This window comes from Apodemus sylvaticus, chromosome 1 (genome assembly GCF_947179515.1).
Source record: "Apodemus sylvaticus chromosome 1, mApoSyl1.1, whole genome shotgun sequence".
Classification (NCBI taxonomy): domain Eukaryota; kingdom Metazoa; phylum Chordata; class Mammalia; order Rodentia; family Muridae; genus Apodemus; species Apodemus sylvaticus.
Genome location: NC_067472.1, coordinates 21608385 through 21633581, shown reverse-complemented (window position 1 = coordinate 21633581; position 25197 = coordinate 21608385). Strand labels below are relative to the sequence as shown.

At 39.6% G+C, this 25197-nt stretch overlaps 1 protein-coding gene across 4 annotated transcripts in view; it reads right to left on the bottom strand.

Annotated features, from left to right (window-relative positions):
- Positions 1 to 1637: 1637 nt before the first annotated feature.
- Positions 1638 to 25197, bottom strand: part of LOC127676809 (cytochrome P450 2C70-like) — an 84257-nt gene continuing 60697 nt past the window's right edge. For 3 of the 4 annotated variants that reach the window (XM_052172317.1, XM_052172320.1, XM_052172319.1), the window contains 2 exons: positions 5225 to 5370; positions 1638 to 1815 (listed from right to left, as the gene is read on the bottom strand). In XM_052172317.1, coding sequence (XP_052028277.1) covers positions 1638 to 1815; positions 5225 to 5370 — 324 coding nt within the window. Of the gene's footprint in view, positions 1820 to 5224; positions 5371 to 25197 lie in introns of all 4 variants that reach the window. The other variant, XM_052172318.1, reaches the window with a different exon arrangement.

Genomic DNA, 25197 nt, shown 5'->3' with positions numbered 1-25197 from the left:
CACATAATAATTAAAACCCCAAATGCACTAAACAAAGAAAGAATATTAAAGGCAGTAAGAGAAAAAGGCCAAGTAACATATAAAGGAAGACCTATCAGAATCACACCAGATTTCTCACCAGAGACCATGAAAGCTAGAAGATCCTGGGCAGATCTTATGCAGACTCTAAGAGAACACAAATGTCAGCCAAGACTACTATACCCAGCAAAACTCTCAATCACAATAGATGGAGAAACCAAGACATTCCATGACAAAACCAAATTTACGCAATATCTTTCCACAAACCCAGCTCTACAAAGAATAATAGGAGGAAAACTCCAATACAAGGAGGGAAACTACACCCTGGAAAAAGTAAGATAGGAACCTTCCTTCATCAAACCCAAAAGAAGATAATCACTCAAATATAAAAATAACGCCAAAAATGACAGGAAGTAATAATCTCTATGCCTTAATATCCCTTAACATCAATGGACTCAACTCCCCAATAAAAAGACATAGACTAACAGACTGGATACGGAAACAGGACCCTACATTTTGCTGCATACAGGAAACACCTAATGTCAAAGACAAAAACTACCTTAGAGTAAAAGGCTGGAAGACAATTTTACAAGCCAATGGTCTCGGGAAACGAGCCAGAGTAGCCATTCTAATATCAGATAAAATTGACTTTCAACCTAAAGTCATCAAAAGAGAGGAACACTGAGGGACACTTCTTGCTGGCCAAAGGAAAAATCCACCAAGAAGAACTTTCAATTCTGAACATCTATGCACCAAATGCAAGGGCACCCTCATTCATAAAAGAAACTTTACTAAAGCTCAAAGCACACATTGCACCTAACAAAAGTGAATTCATGAAATTCTTAGACAAATGGGTGGAACTGGAAAATATCATCCTAAGTGAGGTAACTCAATCACAAAAGAACACACATGGTATGCACTCACTGATAAGTGGATATTAGCCCAGAAGCTTGGGATACCCAGGAAACAATTCACATATCAAATGATGCCAAAGAAGAAGGAAGGAGAGGCCGCTGGTCCTGGAAAGGCTCAATGCAGCAGTGTAGGGGAAACCAGGACAGGGAAGTGGGAAGGGGTTGATTGGAGAACAGGGAGAGGGAAGAAGGCTTATGGGACTTTCAGGGAGGGGGACCCAGGAAAGGGGAAATCATTTGAAATGTAAATAAAGAATATATCTAATAAAAAAAAGAAGGAAAGACAAAATGTACACATGACACATCACTGAGAGATTATTCTCCCAGATAATGACACAGGAAATAATGAATGAGTTCCATAGTTAATTAGTTTTCTTCAAAATGGTTGCTAACTTTTACTAAAAAAAAAAAAAGACATGAGATTTATAACACACTTTACAGTTAGAATGCATTGAAATGAAAACATAGCTAATGATCTGACACACACCACAGCCGCAAAATTTTATGCTGAAACAGGAGTTTAATTTTCATATGTGAGAACAGAAACTGATTCATAAAGGGTTAAGAGAAATTTAGGATAGTTCAAAAGTAACATCACTGCCATTCTGGAAGGACTCAAGGATGCACGTACATGAGACAGAAAAGACCCATTTGCTCACAGTTAAAAGCAGGGTCTCAGTCACCTATGTGAAAGACTACTTAGTTTTAGATTGGAATGAAGCAGATCTCATAGGATGGAGGCAAAGACAGTAGACCAGATTGAACTGGGGTGGTGTCAATGTCCTCTGGATTGACCAGAGGTTTTAAAGTAAAATGCTGTAAAATGTTGGTCAAAATTAAAAACATCTCCATGCGAGCCAGACCTTCTCCAATACAGGCTCTTCTTCCTAAAAGTGACATGACAACTGTTTAGTCATTGAATTCTGATTTGGCATTAACAAACTTAGAATATATGTTAATGGATGACTCATTAACCTAAACTAATTACCTAACAGCAAGTAGCATTTTTGCATTGTCCTGATTCCTTTCCTTCCATTCCTCAGAATAAAATTATTTTCTTCTTTTTTAAATTACTTTTATTTTTTACAGGCCAGTCTCCCAGTCCACCCTCCTACAGTTCCTCACCCCATTCCTCCTCCCCACTGTCTCCAAAAGGATGTTCACACACACACACACACACACACACACACACACACACACACACCAGGCATCCCTACTCCCTGGTGCCTCAAGTCTCTCGAGGGTTAAGCACATCTTATCTCATTGAGGCCAAATCCTTGGGTATATCAGGGGGGTTCAAAACAACTCTTCTATGCTTTGAGGTAGGTGGATAAGTGACTAAGAGATCTTGGGGGTCAAGGTAAATAGAGACTACAGGTCTTTTCTCTTTTTAAATCTTCATTGCTATTATTATTATTATTATTATTATTATTATTGGATATTTTGTTTATTTACATTTCAAATGCTGTACCCTTTCTGGGTTTCCCCTCTCAAAACCCCCTATCCCACTCTCCCTCCCCCTTCTTTTATGAGGGTGTTCTTCCACCCACACACCCACTCCTGCCTCCCCACCCTGGCATTCCCCTACACTGGGGCATCAAGCCTTCACTGGACCAAGGGCCTCTCCTCCCGTTGATGTCCAACAAGGCAATTCTCTGCTACATAAGTGGCTAGAACCATGGTTCCCTCTGTGTGTACTCTTTAGTTGATGGTTTAGTCCCTGGGAACTCTGGGGATCTGTTTAGCTGATATTGTTGTTCTTCCTATGGGGTTGGAAAGCCCTTCAACTTCTTCAGTCCTTTCTCTAACTCCTCCATTGGGTTCCTGGGGGTCATCCCTATGGTTGGCTACAAGCATCTGCCTTTGTATTTGTCAGGTTCTGACACAGATTCTCAGGAGAATGCTACTATATCAGGCTCCTGTCAGCAAGCACTTTTTGTCTTCTTCAATAGTGTCTGGGTTTGGTGTCTGTATATGGGATGGATCCCCAAATGGGACAATCTCTGGATGGCCTTTCCTTAAGTCTTTAGTCCACACTTTGTCTCTGTATATCCTCCCGTGAGTATTTTGTTTCCCCTTCTAAGAAGGACCGAAGCATCCACACTTTGGTTCTCATTCTTCTTGAGTTTCATGTGGTCTGTGAATTATATTTTGGGTATTCAGAGCTTTCAGACTAATAATCACTTATCAGGATGATTTTCTAGTTCCATCCATTTGCCTGTGAATTTCATGAAGTCATTGTTTTTAATAGCTGAGTAGTACTCCATTATATAAATGTACCACATTTTCTGTATTCATTTGTTTATTGAGGGACATCTGGGTTCTTTCCAGCTTCTGGCTGTTATAAATAAGGCTGCTATGAACATAGTGGAGCATGTGTTTTAATTACCTGTTAGAGCATCTTTTGGGGTTTTTTTGTTTTTTATTTTAATATTATTTCATAAACGAGTAGTATAGTTACATCATTTTACCCCTTCCTTCTATGACTCCTAAACCTTCTGTCCAGTCATTCTAAAATTCATGACTATTTTAATTGTTCTTTAATTTTTCAAGCCAGAATGTCTCTATGTAACAGCCCTGACTGTTCTGCAACTTGATGTGTACACAGTGCTAGCTTTTTCCATACAGAGATCCACCTGTCTCTGATTCTAGAGTGCTGGGAATAAAGTCATGTGCCACCATGCCCATTTGATTATTCTTGTTAAAACATTTATATAAACATTATGAATACATAAGGAGAACCTACTGAGTACATTTGGTATTACTCATATGTAGATGTGTTTAGTCTCAAACACACTAACTTATTAATTGGAAATTTCATACATTTATATAATAGATTCTGCTCACACTTATTATTCCATATATGCATCCTAAATTCCTCAGGACAAGACATTACCCTCCTAGGCTCCAAAGTCTAAAAGTATTTTATTGAAAAATATCTTGTAGCTAGGCATGTATTGTCATGCCTTTAATATTAGCACTAGGAATGCAAAGGCAGGCAAATCTCTGCTTTCAAGAACAACCTGATGTACAGAGCTAAATATAGAACAGCCAACCTTAAGACATTCAAAAAAATGAAATCAAGGTATGTTCCTGCATGGAGGCCCAAAAAGGACACTATGTGAAGTTGTAACTGTGAATCCTGGATTTCATTGGAGACCCGAAGGTGTAGGAGATGTTAGAATCATGGCTTAGCTGCCAAGGAAAGCTGTTATCAGGTTTCTCTTGTGCAAACAGCCCAAGAGAAAGAAGTATGTTGTGAACAACAAAGCAGTAAGGATTTGGAGATCTGAAGAGCACTTTGAAATCAGACATGGAGATAGAGAATTTGGATTTTGACCAGCTAGTTTATTTTTTCCTCTCTTGCTTTGGTACAGTACTTCCTTACAATGCTCTTTTTCCTCCATTTTGTAATGATAATTGATATCCTGTGCCACTGTCCATTGTAGTATGTGATATGCATTTGTATATGGATCTTACAGAGAATTCCAGTTAAAATGTTGCAATGAGTCTCCAAAGAGTCTTTGAACTTGGACTTCAGACAGTGTTGAGACATTATAGACTGTGGGGACTTTTGAGATAGGACTGAATGTCCTTTTATATTACTATATGAATACAAGCCTAAGGGACCAGAAAGTAGAACATGGTTGTTTAAGTAGAAATGATTCTCATAGACTCATATTTGAATGTTTGTTCATTAGGGCATGGCATTACTTGATAAGGATAGAAGATGTGGCCTTGCTGAAGTTGTGTGTCATTGTTTGAAGAAGTATGCCACTGGCAGTGGCCTTTTAGCATTCAAATACTTAAAACAATACCATTTTCTCTCTCTGCCTGCTGCCTGCCAATCCAGACGTAGAAATCTCTGCTACCTCTCCAGCATATGTCTACCTGCATACTGCCATGAGTCCTTCCATGAGAATTATTGACTAAACCTCTGAAACTGTAAACCAGCCCCAATTAAATGTTTTCTTTTATAAAATTTGACATGCTCATGGTGTCTCTTCACATAGGAAAGCAATGACTCAGACACTACGTGTAAGGGTTTTACAGTGACCTGGCTCCTCTGGGTACAGAAAGGCCTCAGTAGAATAAAATTTCCTCCAGAAAGAGAGCTTGAGAAGCTCAGTAGAATTAGTGGGTGGAGCCATTAAATCAATGAGAAGCAGTTTTGCATTGTGATTTGTAACTCTGGCCTCATGAAAATAGCTATTCATGCAATCCACAGATGTCCATGTGCATAGCTCTTTGCACATTAACTGGGCCCTAACACAAACAGATACAGAGCTTGCTTGCCTGCTGAGAAAGCCATAAAGTAGTCACTCTTCTTGAAATTGCCTCTTTCATCCAGAAAATGACCAGGGTCAAACTTCTCAGGGTGGGGAAACTCTTTTTTATCATTCAGGACAGAAGTCAGACATATCATTACATTTGTGTCCTGAAAGAAAGAGAACCAACATTATTTAAGAAGAAAGTAATAGAAATGAAAAATCATATGTTTCATGTGAAAGAGAATATAAATCCCAGGAGTAACACATCTTGAATACTATGATTCACACTCCATACTTTTTAAATTGACCTCACAGTCACTGTCAATAGTTTGTGGTCTGAGGCTAGCAGCGTGACAAATTAAAGAAGTACTATAAAGAGCATCAATCTTGGCATACATTCAGAAGTGTCATCTCCCTGGGCAATGTCACTGAAAATTCATATAAACTCGTTGGAAAAGAAGGTAGAATGACTCTAAGAGCCAGTGAAGATGGAGGACACTAGGGAAACAAGGCCTTCTAAACACAACTTGACTGGAACGATGTATAAACTCACCAAGACTATGGCAGCATGAAAGAATCTTCAAAGGTCTAAGACAGAGAGCAGGCATCCCAACTCTGAGAAGGGAAGTGGGAACACACCCCCATCCTTAAACCAAAAGCCATCTCAGATAAATAACCACATCCATGGAAAAAATGTTTTCTCCAACACTCTCACTTGGGAAATAAACACACTTTGTGGCAGGCAAAATACTGAGCAGTCGATGGACAACACAAAACTCAATGGTATTTTTGGAAGGTTTATTCTCATAATGCGTTGTCTGGGGATATTTTTTAACTTTACATGTATTTTGTTTACATGTTATACTTTTTGCGTTTATGTTTTTATGGGATTTCTCTGTGTGTTAATATGTGTCTCTCTCTTTGCATATCTTTAATGTGCTTCTTCTTCATATCATTTTTCTGTTAGTTTTGTTCTATTATGGTTTATTTTTGTTGGTGGTGTTTTTGTTTTGATTGTAGTTGTCTGTTTACTAATGAGAGAGAAAAAATTATGTAGAGATGGGAAAGTAGGCAGGTGGAGAGGAGCCTCTCCTTTCCTTTCTTTTTCCCCCTAATAGGGAAAAGAAGCTATGGACAGACTATACTGCATTAAAAAGGATTTTTAGAAAATTATTTTTATTTCTATGAAAAAGAAATTGATCACATTGACTTTAGAGTGAAATGTGAGTCATTTTTTAAAGGCCCATAGCCATTTTCTTCTAAAACCTTGAGTCTTCCATCAGGGGAGCAGCTGTTTAAAACAAAAGCCCTTCCCCTCTGGTTGTATTCTTATAGGAGAATTGTAACATTCTCATTGGAGGAAGAGAGAAATTCCAATTTCAAAATTATTGCTTCACTAAGACGAGAAGAATTATAAACTAATATACTGAATTGGAGTTTAGTTTTCAAAATCAATGGAATCATAGCCTATATCTTAAGCTTGAGCTCTGTAACCAACAATACAGAGGCTACTGTATTCTTAGATTTTACAAAACCTACTTCAGTAAGGTTTCTCAATTTTTTTAAACTCATATCCAGCCCATTGTCCAAAGATAAGGAAGAAAAGATGGTAAATAGAACAAACATATATTGACCTTTTTAGAAATAGTTTTGTTAGAGTGATTCCAGTCTCCATTGTCAGGATACTAGCAGTGCAGGTCAGCAGTGTTAGTAGTGGCCAGATCCAGTAGAAACTGCAAGGCCTCCACTGAATCAGTCCAAACCAGTGAAAGTGACCAGGACCTGCTAGAATGGCAGTAGTTCTCTTCTATGCCACTTTCAAAAAAGAGAAGATCAACTAAGATGCACAACCAACAAAGCATTTCACAACTAGCTCTGCAACCACTCCATCATTGTCTTATCATACTCTCTCCAAACATCATGTATCCTCTCATGGATCTTGCCTCAGCCAAACATCATGAGTCTGCTTCAGCTAAACATCACATGAGTCTGCATTTCATGGCACAACCAGAAATTCCCAATTTATATGCCAATTTTTTGATTAAAATTTTTCCTTCTAAGCCAGGCAGTGGTTGCACATGCCTGTAATCCCCTGTAAGCATTTTGGGAGGCAAAAGTAGGCTGATTTCTGAATTTGAGGTAAGCCTGATCTTCAGAGTGAGTTCCAGGATAGCCAGGGCTATACAGAGAAACCCTGTCTCAAAAAAAAATGTCCCTTTTTCCTAACACTAAAAATCTACATACACCTGTGCTCTGCTCCCCCAGCCCAGCCACATCCAGAGATAGCTTGACCTCCAGGAATTCTGATACACCCTAGATTACAAGTGAGGCCCAAACCCTCACCACGAATATCTTGCCTACTTGGGATACCCCCCAGGGCTCAGAGGAAGCAGGAACTCCCTGCCAGCTGGAGAAAAATATACCTTCTCGTTCAAATCTTCTCCCAGAAGTAGATGCTGTGCTCCAACCATACAAACACACACACACACACACACACACACCACAGCCACAACCAGAGACAGCTTGACCACAAGGAGTTTTGACACAGCAAGGTACACAGATCAGGCACTCTAGATACCTTCTCATACACAGAGACAGTCTGACCCAAGGAGGCTCAACATACCCAGGATCATAAAAGAGAGAGGTGCCAGAGACAGCAAGGTCAGTTAACAGCAGAGATAATCAGATGGTGAGAAGCAAGAACAAAAACATAAGCAATAGACATCAATGCTACTCAGCAGCATGAGAACCCAGTTCTCCCATCACAGCAAGCCCTGGATACCCCAACACATCTAAAAAGCAAGATTCAGATCTAAAAATCTCATCTCGAGAAGATGGTAGTGGTCTTTTAAAACATTAAAATTACATCAAAAATAGAAGGAAGCAACAATCATTATTCCTTAACATCTTGTAACATCAATGGACTCAATTCCACAATAAAAAGACATAGACTAACAGACTGGATACATAAAAAAGACCCAGCATTTTGCTCCATACGTGAAATGCATCTCAGTGTCAAACACAAACACTACCTCGAAGTAAAAGGCTGGAAAACAGTTTTCCAAGCAAATACTCCCAGGAAACTAGTTGGAGTAACCATTCTAATATCCAATAAAATAGACTTTCAACCAAAAGTCATCAAAAAATATTCAGAAGGACACTTTGTACTCATCAAAGGAAAAATCTATCAGGAAGAAGTCTCAATTCTGAAAATCTATGCTCTATATAAAAGGGCACTCTCGTTCATAAAAGAAACTTTACTAAAGCTTAAAGCAAACATCGCACCTCACACAATAATTGTGGGTGACTTCAACACTCCACTCTCCTCAATAGACAAATCCAGGAAACACAAACTAAACAGAGACACAGTGAAACTAACAGAAGTTTTGGACCAAATGGATTTAATAGGTATCTATAGAACATTTCATACTAAATCAAAAGAATATACCTTCTTCTCAGCACCTCATGGTAACATCTCCAAAACTGACCATATAACTAGTCACAAAAAAGACCTCAACAGCTATAAGCTGATTTAACTAATTCCATGCTTCCTATCAGATCACTATGGAGTAAGAGTGGTCTTCAATAGCAACAAAGACAACAGAAAGCCCACATACATATAGAAGCTGAACAATGCTCTATTCAATGATACCTTGGTCAAGGAAGAAATAAGGAAAGAAATCAAAACCTTTTTAGAATTTAATGAAAATGAAGGCACAACATACTCATATTTATGTGAAACAATGAAAGCAGTGGTAAGAGGAAAACGCATAGCTTTCAGTGCCTCCAAAAAGAAACTGGAGAGAGCATACACTAGCAGCTTAACAGCTTTAGAACATAAAGAAGCTAATTTGCCCAAGAGGAGTAGAAGGCAGGAAATCATCAAACTCACAGCTGAAATCAAGCAAGTAGAAACAAAAAGAACTATACAAAGAATCAACAAAACCAAACCTGGTTCTTTGAGAAAATCAACAAGATAGATAATTTTTTAGCCAAACTACCCAGAGGGCACAGAGACAGTATCCAAATTAACAAAATCAGAAATGAAAGGGGAGAAAGAACAACAGAAACTGGGGAAATTCAAAAAATTATCACATCCTACTACAAAATCCTATACTCAATACAACTGGAAAATCTGGATGAAATGGACAATTTCCTAGACAGATACCAACTACCAAAGCTAAATCAGGATCAGATAGACCACCTAAACAATCCCATAACCCCTAAATAAATAGAAGTGGTCAATGACATTCTCCCAACCAAAAAATAAATAGGACCAGATGGTTTTAGTACAGAATTCTATCAGATATTCAAGGAAAACCTAACACCAATATGCTTCAAACTATTCCACAAAGTAAAAACAGAAGAAACACCACCCAACTCCTTCTGTGAAGCCACAATTTTACTGACACCAAAACCACACAAAGATCCAAGAAAGAGAACATTAGAACAATTTTGCTTATGAATATCAATGCAAAAATACTCAATGAATGACGTTCTATAGCTCCATCCATTTGTCTAAGAATATCACGAATTCATTGTTTCTAATGGCTGAGTAGTACTCCATTGTGTAAATATACCACATTTTTTGTATCCATTCCTCCATTGAAGGACACCTAGGTTCTTTCCAGCTTCTGGCTACTACAAATAGGGCTGCTATGAACATAGTGGAGCATGTGTCCTTACTGCATGCTGAAGAATCCTCTGGATAAATGCCCAGGAGTGGTATAACAGAGTCCTCAGGAGGTGACATGCCCAGTTTTCTGAGGAACCGCCAGACTGATTTCCAAAGTGGTTGCACCATCTTGCAATCCCAGCAGCAGTGGAGGAGTGTTCCTCTTTCTCCACATCCTTGCCAACACCTGATGTCTCCTGAGTTTTTGGCCTTAGCCATTCTGACTGGTGTGAGGTGAAATCTCAGGGTTGTTTTGATTTGCATTTCCCTAATGATTAATGATGTTGAACATTTCTTAAGGTGTTTCTCAGCTCTCTGAAGTTCTTCATGTGAAAATTCTTTGTTTAGCTCCATACGCCACTTTTTAATGGGGTTATTTGTTTCTCTGAGTTCTACTTTCTTGAGTTCTTTGTATATATTAGATATTAGCGCTCTGTCGGATTTAGGGTTGGTGAAGATCCTTTCCCAGTCTGTTGGTTGACGTTTTGTCCTTTTGACGGTGTCCTTTGCCTTACAGAAACTTTGTGGTTTTATGAGGTCCCATTTGTCAATTCTTGATCTTAGAGCATAAGCTATTGGTGTTCTATTCAGGAATTTTTCCCTGTGCCCATGTCCTCCAGGGTCTTCCCCAGTTTCTTTTCGATTACTTTCAGTGTGTCAGGTTTTATGTGGAGGTCCTTGATCTATTTGGAGTTAAGCTTGGTACAAGGAGATAAGAATGGATTGATGCGCATTCTTCTGCATGCTGACCTCCAATTGAACCAGCACCATTTGTTGAAAAGACTATCTTGTTTCCACTGGATACTTTCAGTTCCTTTGTCGAAGACCAAGTGACCATAGGTGTGTTGGTTCATTTCTGGATCTTCAATCCTATTCCATTGATCTGCTTGCCTGATATTGTACCAATACCATGCAGTTTTTATCACTATTGCTCTGTAGTAGAGTTTAAAGTCTGGGATATTGAATCCCCCTGAAGTTCTTTTACTGTTGAGAATAGTTTTAGCTATCCTGGGTTTTTTGTTATTCCAGATGAATTTGAGAATTTCTCATTCTAGCTCTATGAACTGGGTTGGGATTTTTATGGGAATAGCATTGAATCTATAGATTGCCTTTGGCAAGATGGCCATTTTAACTATATTAATCTTGCCAATCCATGAACATGGAAGGTTTTTCCATATTCTGAGATCTTCGATTTCCTTCTTCAGAGATCTGAAGTTCTTGTCATATAGGTCTTTCACTTGTTGGGTTAGAGTCACCCCAAGATACTTTATGCTGTTTGTAGCTATTGTGAACGGGGTCATTTCCCTTATTTCTTTCTCAGTCTGCTTATCCTTTGAATATATAAAGGCTACTGATTTGCTTGGGTTGGTTTTGTAGCCAGACACTTTGCTGAAGTTGTTTATCAGCTGTAGTAGTTCTCTAGTAGAGTTTTTAGGGTCGCTTAAGTATACGATCGTATCATCTGCAAATAGTGATAGATTGACTTCTTCCTTTCCAATTTGTATCCCTTTGACTTCCTTCTGTTGTCTAATTGCTCTAGCTAGGACTTCAAGAACTATATTGAAAAGATATGGAGAGAGGGGGCAGCCTTGTCTAATCCCTTATTTTAGTGGGATTGCTTCAAGTTTCTCTCCATTTAGTTTGATGCTGGCTACTGGTTTGCTGTATATTGCTTTTACTATGTTTAGATATGGGCCTTGAATTCCTGTCCTTTCCAAGACTTTTAGCATGAAAGGATGCTGAATTTTGTCAAATGCTTTTTCAGCATCTAATGAAATGATCATGTGGTTTTTTTCTTTGAGTTTGTTTATGTAGTGGATAGCATTTATGGAATTCCTTATATTGAACTATCCCTGCATCCCTGGGATGAAGCCTACTTGATCATGGTGGATGATCGTTTTGATGTGTTCTTGGATTCAGTGGGCAAGAATTTTATTGAGTATTTTTGCATCGATATTCATAAGGGAAGTTGGCCTGAAATTCTCTTTCTTAGTTGGATCTTTGTGTGGTTTTGGTATCAGCATAATAATGGCTTCGAAGAAGGAGTTGGGTAGTGTTCCTTCTGTTTCTATTTGGTGGAAAAGTTTGAAGACTATTGGTGTTAAGTCTTCTTTGAAGGTCTGATAGAATTCTGCACTGAAACCATCTGGTCCTGTGCTTTTTTTGGTTGGAAGCCTATCTATGGACCCTTCTATTTCTTTAGGGGTTATGGGTCTGTTTAGATGGTCTATTTCATCCTGGTTTAATTTTGGTAATTGGTATCTGTCTAAGAAAATGTCCATTTCCTCCAGATTCTCCAGTTGTGTTGAGTATAGGTTTTTTTTAGTAGGATCTGATGATTTTTTTAATTTCCTCGGTTTCTGTTGTAATGTCTCCGTTTTCATTTCTTTTTTTTTTTTTTACATTTTTATGATGTCCTATTCATAAACTGTGGCATCCTGCTGATCACAACAACCTTACTTCTAGCTTTGTCCTTAATAATTTTCTCTCATTAACACAATTATTGAGCTCCTTAATCTGTTTGAAAGGGAAATCTGCTTTTATGTCACAATACAATTGTTTCTCACTTTCTGATTTATGAATAAATATTGTAGTCTGTGAACACTAAAGACCTCACAAGCTATGCTTTTATCACTCGAAAACATTTGGTTTCACAGCAGAGTTTCAAGACTACTGCTTATATTACAAACTATAGAAACAAATCTATTTTAAACTCGGAAGGTAAGCATATTTTGGGGGGGTGGGTGCAGAGGTTGTTTTTGTTTTGTTTCAGACCTTGAAGGCATTCTTTTTTTAATATTTTTATTTACTATATTCTTTGTTTACATTCCAAATGATTTCCCCTTTCCAGGATCAGGACCCTCTACATACTTCTTCATGGGAGTCATTTGTTATGCAATTTGTGCCTTGGGTATTCGGGGCTTCTGGGCTAATTAATATCCATTTATCAGAGATTGCATTCCATGTGTATTCTTTTGTGATTGGGTTACCTCGCTTAGGATGATATTTTCCAGATCAAACCATTTGCCTAAAAATTTTGTAAATTCATTGTTTCTAATTGCTGAGTAGTATTCCATTGTGTAAATATACCACATTTTCTGTATCCATTCCTCCTTTGAGGGGAATCTCGGTTCTTTTCAGCTTCTGGCTATTATAAATAAGGCTGCTATGAACATAATGGAGCATGTGTCTTTATTGCATGCTGGGGAATCCTTTGGGTGTATGCCCAGGAGAGGTATAGCAGGGTCCTCTGGAAGTCTCATGTCCAGTTTGCTGAGGAACCTCCAGACTGATTTCCACAGTGGTTGTACCATCTTGCAGCCCCACCAGCAGCAGGGGACTGTTCCTCTTTCTCCACATCCTCGCCAACGCCTGCTGTCTCCTGAGTTTTTGACCTTAGCCATTCTGACTGGTGCAAGGTGAAATCTCAGGGTTGTTTTGATCTGCATTTCCCTAATGACTAATGATGTTGAGCACTTCTTAAAGTGCCATCCGAATTTCTTCAGGTGAAAATTCTTTGTTAAGATCTGTACCCCATTTTTTAATAGGGTTATTTGGTTCCGTGGGGTCTAACTTCTTGAGTTCTTTGTATATATTGGATATTAGCCCTCTATCAGATGTGAGGTTGGTGAATATCCTTTCCCAATTTGATGGTTGCCATTTTGTCCTTTTAACAGTGTCCTTTGCCTTACAGAAACTTTGTAATTTTATGAGGTCCCATTTGTCAATTCTTGATCTTAAAGCATAAGTTATTGGTGATCTGTTCAGGAACTTTTCCCCTGTGCCCATATCCTCAAGGGTCTTCCCCAGTTTCTTTTCTATTAGTTTCAGTGTGTCTGGTTTTACATGGAGGTCCTTGATCCACTTGGAGTGAAGTTTAGTTCATGGAGATAAGAATGGATCAATTCGCATTCTTCTGCATCCTGACCTCTAATTGATCCAGCACCATTTGTTGAAAAGGCTATCTTTTATCCACTGGATGTTTTTGGCTCCTTTGTCGAAGATCAAGTGACCATAGGTGTGTGGATTCATTTCTGGATCTTCAATTCTATTCCATTGGTCCACTTGTCTGTCACTGTGCCAATATCATGCAGTTTTTAACACTATTGCTCTTTAGTATTGCTTGAAGTCAGGGATACTGATTCCCCCAGAATTTCTTTTGATGTTGTGAATAGTTTTAGCTCTCCTGGGTTTCTTGTTATTCCAGATGAATTTGAGAATTGCTTTTTCTAACTCTGTGAAGAACTGTGTTGGGATTTTGATGGGAATTGCATTGAATCTGTAGATCGCTTTTGGCAAGATGGCCATTTTAACTATATTAATCCTGCAAATCCATGAGCATGGCAGATTTTTTCCATTTTCTGAGGTCTTCTTCGATTTCCTTCTTCTGAGACCTGAAGTTCTTGTCATATAGATCTTTCACTTGTTTGGTTAGAGTCACACCAAGATACTTTATATTGTTTGTGGCTATTTTGAAGGGTGTCATTTCCCGAACTTCTTTCTCAGCCTGCTTATCCTTTGAGTATAGGAAGGCAACTGATTTGCTTGAGTTGATTTTATAACCAGCCACTCTGATGAAGTTGTTTATCAGCTGTAGGAGTTCTCTGGTGGAGGTTTTCGGGTCACTTAAGTAGACTATCATGTCATCTGCAAATAGTGATAATTTGACTTCTTCCTTTCCAATTTGTATCCCCTTGACCTCCTTATGTTGTCTAATTGCTAAATAAGGCTGCTATGAACATAATGGAGCATGTGTCTTTATTGCATGCCAGGGAATCATTTGGGTATATGCCCAGGAGAGGTATAGCAGGGTCCTCTGGAAGTCTCATGTCCAGTTTTCTGAGGAACCCCAGACTGATTTTTGGGCCTTGAATTCCTGTTCTTTCCAATACTTTTAGCATGAAAGGATGCTGGATTCTGTCAAATGCTTTTTCTGCATCTAATGAGATGATCATGTGGTTTTTTTCTTTGAGTTTGTTTATGTAGTGGATAGCATTGATGGATTTCCTTATATTGAACCATCCCTGCATCCCTGGGATGAAGCCTACTTGATCATGGTGGATGATCATTTTGATGTGTTCTTGGATTCGGTTGGCAAGAATTTTTTAAAGAATTTTTGCATCAATATTCATAAGAGAAATTGGCCTGAAGTTCTCTTTCTTTGTTGGATCTTTGTGTGGTTTTGGTATCAGCGTACTTGTGGCTTCATAGAACGAGTTTGGTAGAGTTCCTTCTGTTTCTATTTTGTGGAATAGTTTGAAGAGTATTGGTGTTAGGTCTTCTATGAAGGTCTGATAGAACTCTGCACTGAAACCATCTGGCCCCGTGCTTTTTTGGTTGGGAGATTTTCTATGACCCTTTTTATTTCTTCAGGTGTTATGGGACTGTTTAGTTGATCTATTTGATCCTGATTTAGTTTTGGTGTCGCATATCTGTCTAGGAAACTGTCCATTTCCTCCAGATTCTCCAGTTGTGTTGAGTACAGGCTTTTGTAGTAGGATCTAATGATTTTTTTAATTTCCTCATTTTCTGTTGTTATATCTCCCTTTTCATTTCTAAGTTTGTTAATCTGGATACTGTCTCTGTGTCCTTTGGTTAGTCTGGCTAAGGGTTTATCTATCTTGTTGATTTTCTCAAAGAACCAGCTCCTGGTTTTGTTGATTCTTTGTATGGTTCTCTTTGTTTCTACTTGATTGGTTTCGGCCCTCAGTTTGGTGATTTCCTGCCTTCTACTCCTCCTGGGTAAAATAGCTTCTTTTTGTTCCAGTGCTTTCAGGTGTGTCATTAAGCTGGTAGTGTATGCTCTTTCCATTTTCTTTTTGGAGGCACTCAGGGCTATGAATTTTCCTCTTAGCACTGCTTTCATTGTGTCCCATAGATTTGGGTATGTTGTGTCTTAATTTTCATTGTGTTCTAAAAAGTCTTTAATTTCTTTCTTTATTTCTTCCTTGACCAAGGTATCATTGAGTAGAATATTGTTCAGTTTCCACGTGTATCTGGGTTTTCTGTTGTTTTGTTGCTGTTGAAGACCACTTTTACTCCATAGTGATCTGATAGGAGGCATGGGATTAGTTCGATCTTCTTATATTTGTTGAGGTCTGTCTTGTGACCAATTATATGGTCAATTTTGGAGAAGGTACCATGAGGTGCTGAGAAAAAGGTATATTCTTTTGCTTTAGGATAGAATGTTCTATATATATCTGTTAAATTTAATTGGTCCAAAGCTTCAATTAGTTTCATTGTGTCCCTGTTTAGTTTCTGTTTTCCTGATCGGTCCATTGAGGAAAGTGCAGTGTTGAAGTCACCCACGATTATTGTGTTAGGTGCAATGTGTACTTTGAGCTTTAATAAAGTTTCTTTTATGAAAGAGGGTGCCCTTGCATTTGGAGCATAGATGTTCAGGATTGAGAGTTCTTGTTGTATTTTTCCTTTGACCAGTGAGAAGTGTCCCTCAGAGTCTCGTTTGATGACTTTGGGTTGAAAGTCAATTTTATCTGATATTAAAATGGCTACTCCAGCTTGTTTCCTGAGACCACTTGCTTGTAAAATTGTCTTCCAGCCTTTTACTCTAAGGTAGTGTTTGTCTTTGACCCTGAGGTGTGTTTCCTGTATGCAGCAAAATGTAGGGTCCTGTTTATGTATCCAATCGGTTAGTCTATGTCTTTTTATTGGGGCATTGAGTCCATTGATGTTAAGAGATATTAAGGAATAGTGATTGTTACTTCCTATCATTTTTTATTATAATTTTACATGTGTATCGTTATCTTCTTTGGGTTTGATGAAAGGAGCTTAATATTCTGCTCTTTCCAGGGTATAGTTTCCCTCATTGTAATGGTGCTTTCCCCCTATTATCCTTTGTAGGGCTGGTTTTGTAGAAAGATATTGTGTAAATTTGGTTTTGTCATGGAATATCTTGGTTTCTCCATCTATAGTAATTGACAGTTTCACTGGGTATAGTAGTCTCAGCTGGCATTTGTGTTCTCTTAGAGTCTGCATGAGCTCTGCCCAGGATCTTCTAGCTTTCATGGTCTCTGGTGAGAAATCTGGTGTAATTCTGATAGGTCTTCCTTTATATGTTACTTGGCTTTTTTCTCTTACTGCCTTTAATATTCTTTCTTTGTTTAGTACAATTGGTGTTTTGATTATTATGTGTCGGGAAGTATTTCTGTTCTGGTCCAGTCTGTTTCGAGTTCTGTAGGCTTCTTGTATATTCATGGGCATCTCTCTTTTTAGGTTAGGGAAGTTTTCTTCCATAATTTTATTGAAGATATTTGCTGGCCCTTTAAGTTGTAAATCTTCACTCTCATCTATGCCTATAATCCTTAGGTTTGGTCTTCTCATTGTGTCCTGGATTTCCTGGATATTTTGGGTTACAAGCTTTTTGCATTTTGCATTTTCTTTAACTGTTGAGTCCATGGTTTCTATGGTATCTTTAGCATCTGAGATTCTTTCTTCTATCTCTTGTATTCTGTTGTTGATATTTGTATCTATGTCCCCTGATTTCTTCCCAACCTTTCTATCTCCAAAGTTGTCTCCCTTTGTGTTTTCTTAGTTGTTTCTACTTCTGATTTTAGATCCTGGATGGTTTTGCTTAGCTCCTTCACTTGCTTGTTTGTGCTTTCCTGTAATTCTTTAAGAGATTTTTGTGTTTCCTCTTTCATGACCTCAACCTGTTGACCAAAGTTCTCCTGTATTTCTTTAAGTGTTTTTTGTGTTTCCTCCTTATTGGCTTTTGTATTCTCCTGAATTTCTTTCATTTTTTGTGTTTCCCTTGCAAGGGCTTCTAATTTTTGATCCATTTTCTCTTGAATTTCTTTAAGTATGTCCTTCATGTGTTCCTGTACCAGCATCATGACCAGTGATTTTAAATCCAAGTCTTGTTTTACTGGTGTGATGGGGTATCCAGGACATGCTGTTAAAGGAGAATTGTGTTCAGATGTTGTCATATTGCCTTGGTTTCTGTTAGTAATGTTCCTAAGTTTGCCTTTAGCCATCTGGTTCTCTGAGGAGTTAGATGGTCTTATTGTCACTGGCTCGTGCTTGAACCTACTGTGGATCTTTAAGGTTATCTCTGCAACACTGGATGACTGATATGCTGGCTTCCTCTTTTGTGCCTTTGGAGCACTTCTCAGTCTTGCCTCAAGCAATGTTATACTTAGGTTGTCAAGGTCAACCAGGTGTTCTCTGTCTGCTCTATTATGGAGGGAAGAAGTTGTGGTGGGGGTCACTCCCTCTGTTGATTCTCACATAGGACACAGATCCTGCAATGGACTGGCTTGCAGATGAACTGCCTATGTTCTCAGTTCCTGAGTGCAGGCAGACCCCTGGCGGTTTGCACCACCAGAAATCTAAAGCTCAGGGTGATACAGTACCTAGTGATCCTTTTGTGTCTCGGCAGGGAATAAGTATGGCCCAAGATAGCCTTTTCAACATATGGTGCTGGTTCAACTGGAGGTCAGCATGCAGAAGAATGCAAATTGATTCATTCTTATTTCCTGGTACTAAAGTCAAGTACAAGTGGATCAAGGACCTCCACATAAAACCAGACATACTGAAACTAATAAAAAAGAAACTGGGGAAGATCCTTGAGCACATGAGCATAGGGGAAAAATTCCTGAACAGAACAGCATTAGCTTATGCTCTAAGATCAAGAATTGACAAGTGGGTTCTCATAAAATTACAAAGTTCTGTAAGACAAAGGACACTGTTAAAGGGGCAAAACGGCAACCAACATATTGGGGAAAGATCTTTACCAACCCTACATCCAAAAGAGGGCTAATATCCAAGATACACAAAGAACGCAAGAAGGTAGACTCCAGAGAGCCAAATAACCCTATTAAAAAATGGGGTACAGAGCTAAACAAAGAATTTTTACCTAAGGAATATCAAATGGCTGAGAAGCACCTAAAGAAATAGTCAACATCCTTAGTCATCAGGGAAATACAAGTCAAAACAACCCTGAGATTTCACCTCAAATCAGTCAGAACAGCTAAGATCAAAAACTCAGGAGACAGCAGGTGCTGGCTTGCATATTGAGAAAGAGAAACCCTCCTCCACTGCTGGTGGGGTTGCAAGCTGGTACAACCACTCTGGAAATCAGTCTGGTGGTTCCTCAGAAAACTGGGCATGATACTACTGGAGGATCCTGTTATACCACTCCTTGGCATATACCCAGAGGATTCCCCAGCATGTAATAAGGACACATGCTCCACTATGTTCATAGCAGCCCTATTTATAACAGCCAGAAGCTGGAAAGAACCCAGATTTCCCTCAATGGAGCAATGGATATAGAAAGTGTGGTATATTTAGAGAATGGAATACTACTCAGCTATTAAAAACAATGAATTCATGAAATTCTTAGGCATGTGTGTGGAACTGGAGACTGTTACCCTGAGTGAGGTGACCCAATCAAAAAAGAACACACATGATAGATATGCACTCACTGATATGTAGATATTAGTCCAGAAGCTCAGAATACCCAAGAAACAATTCACATATTAAATGATGCCCAAGAAGAAGAAAGGAGAGGCCCCTGGTCCTGGAAAGTCTCAATGCAGCAGTATAGAGGAATACCAGAACAGGGAAGCAGGAAAAGGGTTGATTGCAGAACAGGGGGAGGAAAGAGGGCTTATGGAACTTTGGGGTAGGGGAGATCCAGGAAAGGGGAAATGATTCGAAATGTAAATAAAGAATATATCTAATATAAAAAAGAAAAAAGAAAAAAGAAAGAAAATAACATCCTGAGTGAGGTAACTAAGACCAAAAGGACATGCATTTTATTAGTGTTATATGCAGTGCATGCATATAACAATAAGTAGATAATAGACAAGAAGTACAAAATCCCCAGGATAAAATCCACTAAAAAGATTAACAAGCCCAAGAAATGACTCAATCCCACTTGGGAGTGAGAAGAAAGAAATCATGGGGTACAGATGGATGGAGAGATCTAGGTGGGAGAGGGAACAGGAAGGGAAAAGAGGGAACAGGATCAAGTGCTGGAAGTAGAAATCAGGAGTGAAGCCCTGAGGGCCAGGAGAAAGAATGGAAACAGGAAAGCTTCAGAGGTAGGAGATGGGGGGACCCTTTAGAAGGTACCAGAGACCTGGAGATGAGACACACTCAGGACTCACATGGAGGTATCTTAGATGAAATGTCCAACAGTGGGGAGAGGGAACTTGTAGAGTCTCCCTCAACTAGAAAGTCAGTGCATTAAGTGGAGGGATGGGGTTGCTATCCCATAGTCAAAAACTTTGACACAGAATTGTTCCTATATAAAGGAACTACAGGGACAAGATGGACAAGAGACTGAAAGAAAGGAGGTCCAGTGACTGACCCAAATTATGATCCAGCTCAAGGGGAGGCTCCAAGGCCTGACACTACTATTAATGTTGTGGTGTGCTTACAGATAGGAGCCTAGAATGGCTGACCTCTCAAAGACCTAACAGGCAGCTAAAAGAACCAGATGCAAATACTTATTCCCTGCCAACGGACAGAATCCAGGGACCCCTAAGAGAAAGGTTGGAAGAAATTAAGGAGGAGGAGGAAGAACATCATTCTCAAATAACCTGAGCCCCTGAGATCTCTCAGACTTCCAACCAGGCAGCATACACTAGCTGATATGAAGTCCCATACAAATGTACAGCAAAGGATTGCCTGGTTTGGCTTCAGTGAGAGAAGAAGCACATAACTCTCTCTTGAGACTTCAGGCCTCAAGAAGGAGGAGGTCTAGTGGGGTGGGGGAAACATCCTCTTGAAGAAGGGGGTGGGGAATGAATGGGATAAAGAACTATCAGAGGGTAGAACAGAAGGGGTATATCAGCTGGACTGTAAAAAAAAAGAGTGAGATTAAAGAATGATCATTTAAAAAGAAAAATAATTATAATAACAATAATAAAATTCATCATTTTAAAAAATGGAAACATAAGGAACCCTACCAAATTTGTTCTATGAAACCACAGTTATGCTGATACATAAACCACAAAAGGACCCAACAAAGAAAGAGAATTCTTCAGACCAATTTCCATGATTAATATCAATGCAAAAATAATCAATAAAATTCTTGCAAACTAAATCCAAGAACATATCAAAATGATCATTTACCATGATCAAGTAGTCTTCATCACAGGGTTGTAGGGATGGTTAAATATATGGAAATCCATGAATATAAAACACTATTAACAAACTCAAAAAAAACCACATGAACATCTCATTAGATGCTGAAAATGCCTTTAACAAAATACATCATCCCTTTATGTTAAAGTCTTAGAAAGATCAGGAATTCAAGGCCCATGCCTAAACATAATAAAAGCAATATACAGAAACCATTAGCCAACATCAAACTAAATGGAAAGAAACTGAAGCAATCCCACTAAAATTGGGGACAAGACAAGGATGCTCACTCTCTCCATATTTATTTGATATAGTACTCAAAGTTCTAGCCAGAGAAATTAGAAAACACAAGGAAGTTCAAAGGGATAAAAATTGGAAAGGGAAAAGAAAAGATGTCTCTATTTGTGGATGATATGTTAGTATGCATAAGTGACCTCAAAAATTCCACCAGAGGCTCCCGGCGGCGGCGGCGGCGGCAGCAGCAGTAGCTGGTCCAGCTGAAGGGCCATCAGCGGTGGAACCAAGGCGACACAGGGTCCAGTTAGGCCCTGCGCCCACGACCACTGACCTTCGCTGACCAGCCGGGCGGCAAGCAGCTGCGGTTCTGCGGAGCCTTTCGCTGCACGGAAGCCACTTCAGAACTCCCACCAGTCAGGAGAGACTCACCTCCAACTTGATTCCGGGCTCCAGAGATCGGACAGACTGAGGTACACAAACATAATCCTAGGCCCAACACCGCAGGGGTCTGAGCCTGACGGGCGTTGGCCTGCACCCAGGCCCTGGGCTGTTCGGGTGGCCATCGGGGCGCCAACCCAGCCAGGAGTTTTTTTTTTTTTGCCCTGGCCGGCGCACGTGCCGCCATTTTGCCTACAGGACCCAGAGTGCTCGGGAGGGCAGAGAAAGCTAACAAGCGTAGCCTGAGGCTAACAAAACGGGGGTCTAGGCCCCAAAAGGCACAGGACTGACCCCAAGAACTGGGCGGCTTGGTGGGCCATCTGTGTGTCAACCCGCCCAGGAGGTTATTAGCACAACAGACTCTCCCGGTGCTTTCGGGGAGCGCGGATGCGCACGCCCGCCATCCGGGTCACCTGGCAGACCCAATTAACAGTCATAGCCCTAGGGGAACTTTGCTCGGACCTTAGCCTCCCAGGCTTTTGCCTGGACTCAGGGCCTGGGCGACAAGGCTAACCTAGTGTGCGCCAGCACGGTTGGGGAAATCGGCTGCCCAGCGGAGTGAGCGGAACACAGGGGAGGTCACAGCAGCATACACCTTCGGAGCTCCCTGGGGGTGCACACGGGTTCCATCTGGTCCACAGACACAATCTGGGGCAAGGCCTCAGGCAGAAGCCCTCAGGTCAACTCTCTCTGCTTCAGATCAGCCTGGGCGGCCGCACCACATCTCCAGATCCCTCAAGAGGCTAGTGGGGGCTTCCGGGCGGCCAGCTGGGAGAAGTCGGTGTGCTCCAATAAATCCTACGGGCCCCAGCGGGAGCCTTCAGGTGCCTGCTTCGGGATCTGAACAGCCTGGACAGCAGCACCCTGTCTACAGGCAGTGCAGGGTGTAAGCTGTGCACCATAGGCCAATGGGGAAGGGGCAGCTTGCACTGGTGAGTCCAGCACTGACAAGACCAAGTAACACCAGTGAGAGCTAAATGGCAAAAGGCAAACGCAGGAACGTCACTAACAGAAATCAAGGCAATATGGCAACATCTGAACCCAATTCTCCTCTACCAGCATGTCCTGGATACCCCATCACACCAGTAAAACAAGATTTGGATTTAAAATCACTGGTCATGATGCTGGTACAGGAACACATGAAGGACATACTTAAAGAAATTCAGGAGAAAATGGATCAAAAGTTAGAAGCCCTTGCAAGGGAAACACAAAAATCATTGAAAGAAATCCAGGAGAATACAAAAGCCAACAAGGAGGAAATGCAAAAAACACTTAAAGAAATACAGGAGAACTTTGGTCAACAGGTTGAGGTCATGAAAGACGAAACACAAAAATCTCTTAAAGAAATACAGGAGAACTTTGGTCAACAGGCTGAGGTCATGAAAGAAAAAACACAAAAATCTCTTAAAGAATTACAGGAAAGCACAAACAAGTAAATGAAGGAGCTAAGCAAAACCATCCAGGATCTAAAATCAGAAGTAGAAACAACTAAGAAAACTCAAAAGGAGACAACTTTGGAGATAGAAAGCCTTGGGAAGAAATCAGGGGACAGAGATGCAAATATCAACAACAGAATACAAGAAATAGAAGAAAGAATCTCAGATGCTGAAGATTCCATAGAAACCATGGACTCAACAGTTAAAGAAAATGCAAAATGCAAAAAGCTTGTAACCCAAAATATCCAGGAAATCCAGGACACAATGAGAAGACCAAACCTAAGGATTATAGGCATAGATGAGAGTGAAGATTTACAACTTAAAGGGCCAGCAAATATCTTCAATAAAATTATGGAAGAAAACTTCCCTAACCTAAAGAGAGAGATGCCCATGAATATACAAGAAGCCTACAGAACTCCAAACAGACTGGACCAGAACAGAAATACTTCCCGTCACATAATAATCAAAACACCAAATGTTCTAAACAAAGAAAGAATATTAAAGGCAGTAAGAGAAAAAGGCCAAGTAACATATAAAGGAAGACCTATCAGAATCACAGCAGACTTTTCACCTGAGACTATGAAGGCTAGAAGGTCCTGGGCAGATCTCATGCAGACTCTAAGAGAACACAAATGCCAACCAAAACTACTATATCCAGCAAAACTCTCAATCACCATAGATGGAGAAACTAAGATATTTCACGACAAAACCAAGTTCACCCAATATCTATCCACAAACCCAGCCCTAAAAAGGATAATAGGAGGACAACACCAATACAAGGAGGGAAACTTCACCCTGAAAAAAGCAAGATAGTAACCTTTCATCAAACCCAAAAGAAGTTAAGCAATCAAATTTAAAAAATAACGTCAAAAATGATAGGAAGTAACAATCACTATTCCTTAATATCTCTTAACATCAATGGACTCAATGCCCCAATAAAAAGACACAGACTAACTGACTGGATACGTAAACAGGACCCTACATTTTGCTGCTTACAGGAAACACACCTCAGGGTCAAAGACAAACACTACCTTAGAGTAAAAGGCTGGAAGACAATTTTACAAGCAAATGGTCTCAGGAAACAAGCTGGAGTAGCCATTTTAATATCAGATAAAATTGACTTTCAACCCAAAGTCATCAAAAGAGACTCTGAGGGACACTTCTTGCTGGTCAAAGGAAAAATACAACAAGAAGAACTCTCAATCCTGAACATCTATGCTCCAAATGCAAGGGCACCCTCTTTCATAAAAGAAACTTTATTAAAACTCAAAGCACACATTGCACCTAACACAATAATTGTGGGTGACTTCAACACTGCACTTTCCTCAATGGACCGATCAGGAAAACAGAAACTAAACAGGGACACAATGAAACTAATTGAAGCTTTGAACCAATTAGATTTAACTGATATATATAGAACATTCTATCCTAAAACAAAAGAATATACCTTTTTTTCAGCACCTCATGGTACCTTCTCCAAAATTGACCATATAATTGGTCACAAGACAGACCTCAACAAATATAAGAAGATCGAACTAATCCCATGCCTCCTATCTGATCACTATGGAATAAAAGTGGTCTTCAATAGCAACAGAAACAATAGAAAACCCACATACACGTGGAAATTGAACAATACTCTACTCAATGATACCTTGGTCAAGGAAGAAATAAAGAAAGAAATTAAAGACTTTTTAGAACACAATGAAAATGAAAACACAACATACCCAAATCTATGGGACACAATGAAAGCAGTGCTAAGAGGAAAACTCATAGCCCTGAGTGCCTCCAAAAAGAAAATGGAGAGAGCATACATTACCAACTTAATGACACACCTGAAAGCCCTAGAACAAAAAGAAGCTATTTCACCCAGGAGGAGTAGAAGGCAGGAAATCATCAAACTCAGGGCCGAAATCAATCAAGTAGAAACAAAGAGAACCATACAAAAAATCAACAAAACCAGGAGCTGGTTCTTTGAGAAAATCAACAAGATAGATAAACCCTTAGCCAGACTGACCAAAGGGCACAGAGAAAGTATCCAAATTAACAAACTTAGAAATGAAAAAGGAGACATAACAACGGAAACTGAGGAAATCCAAAAA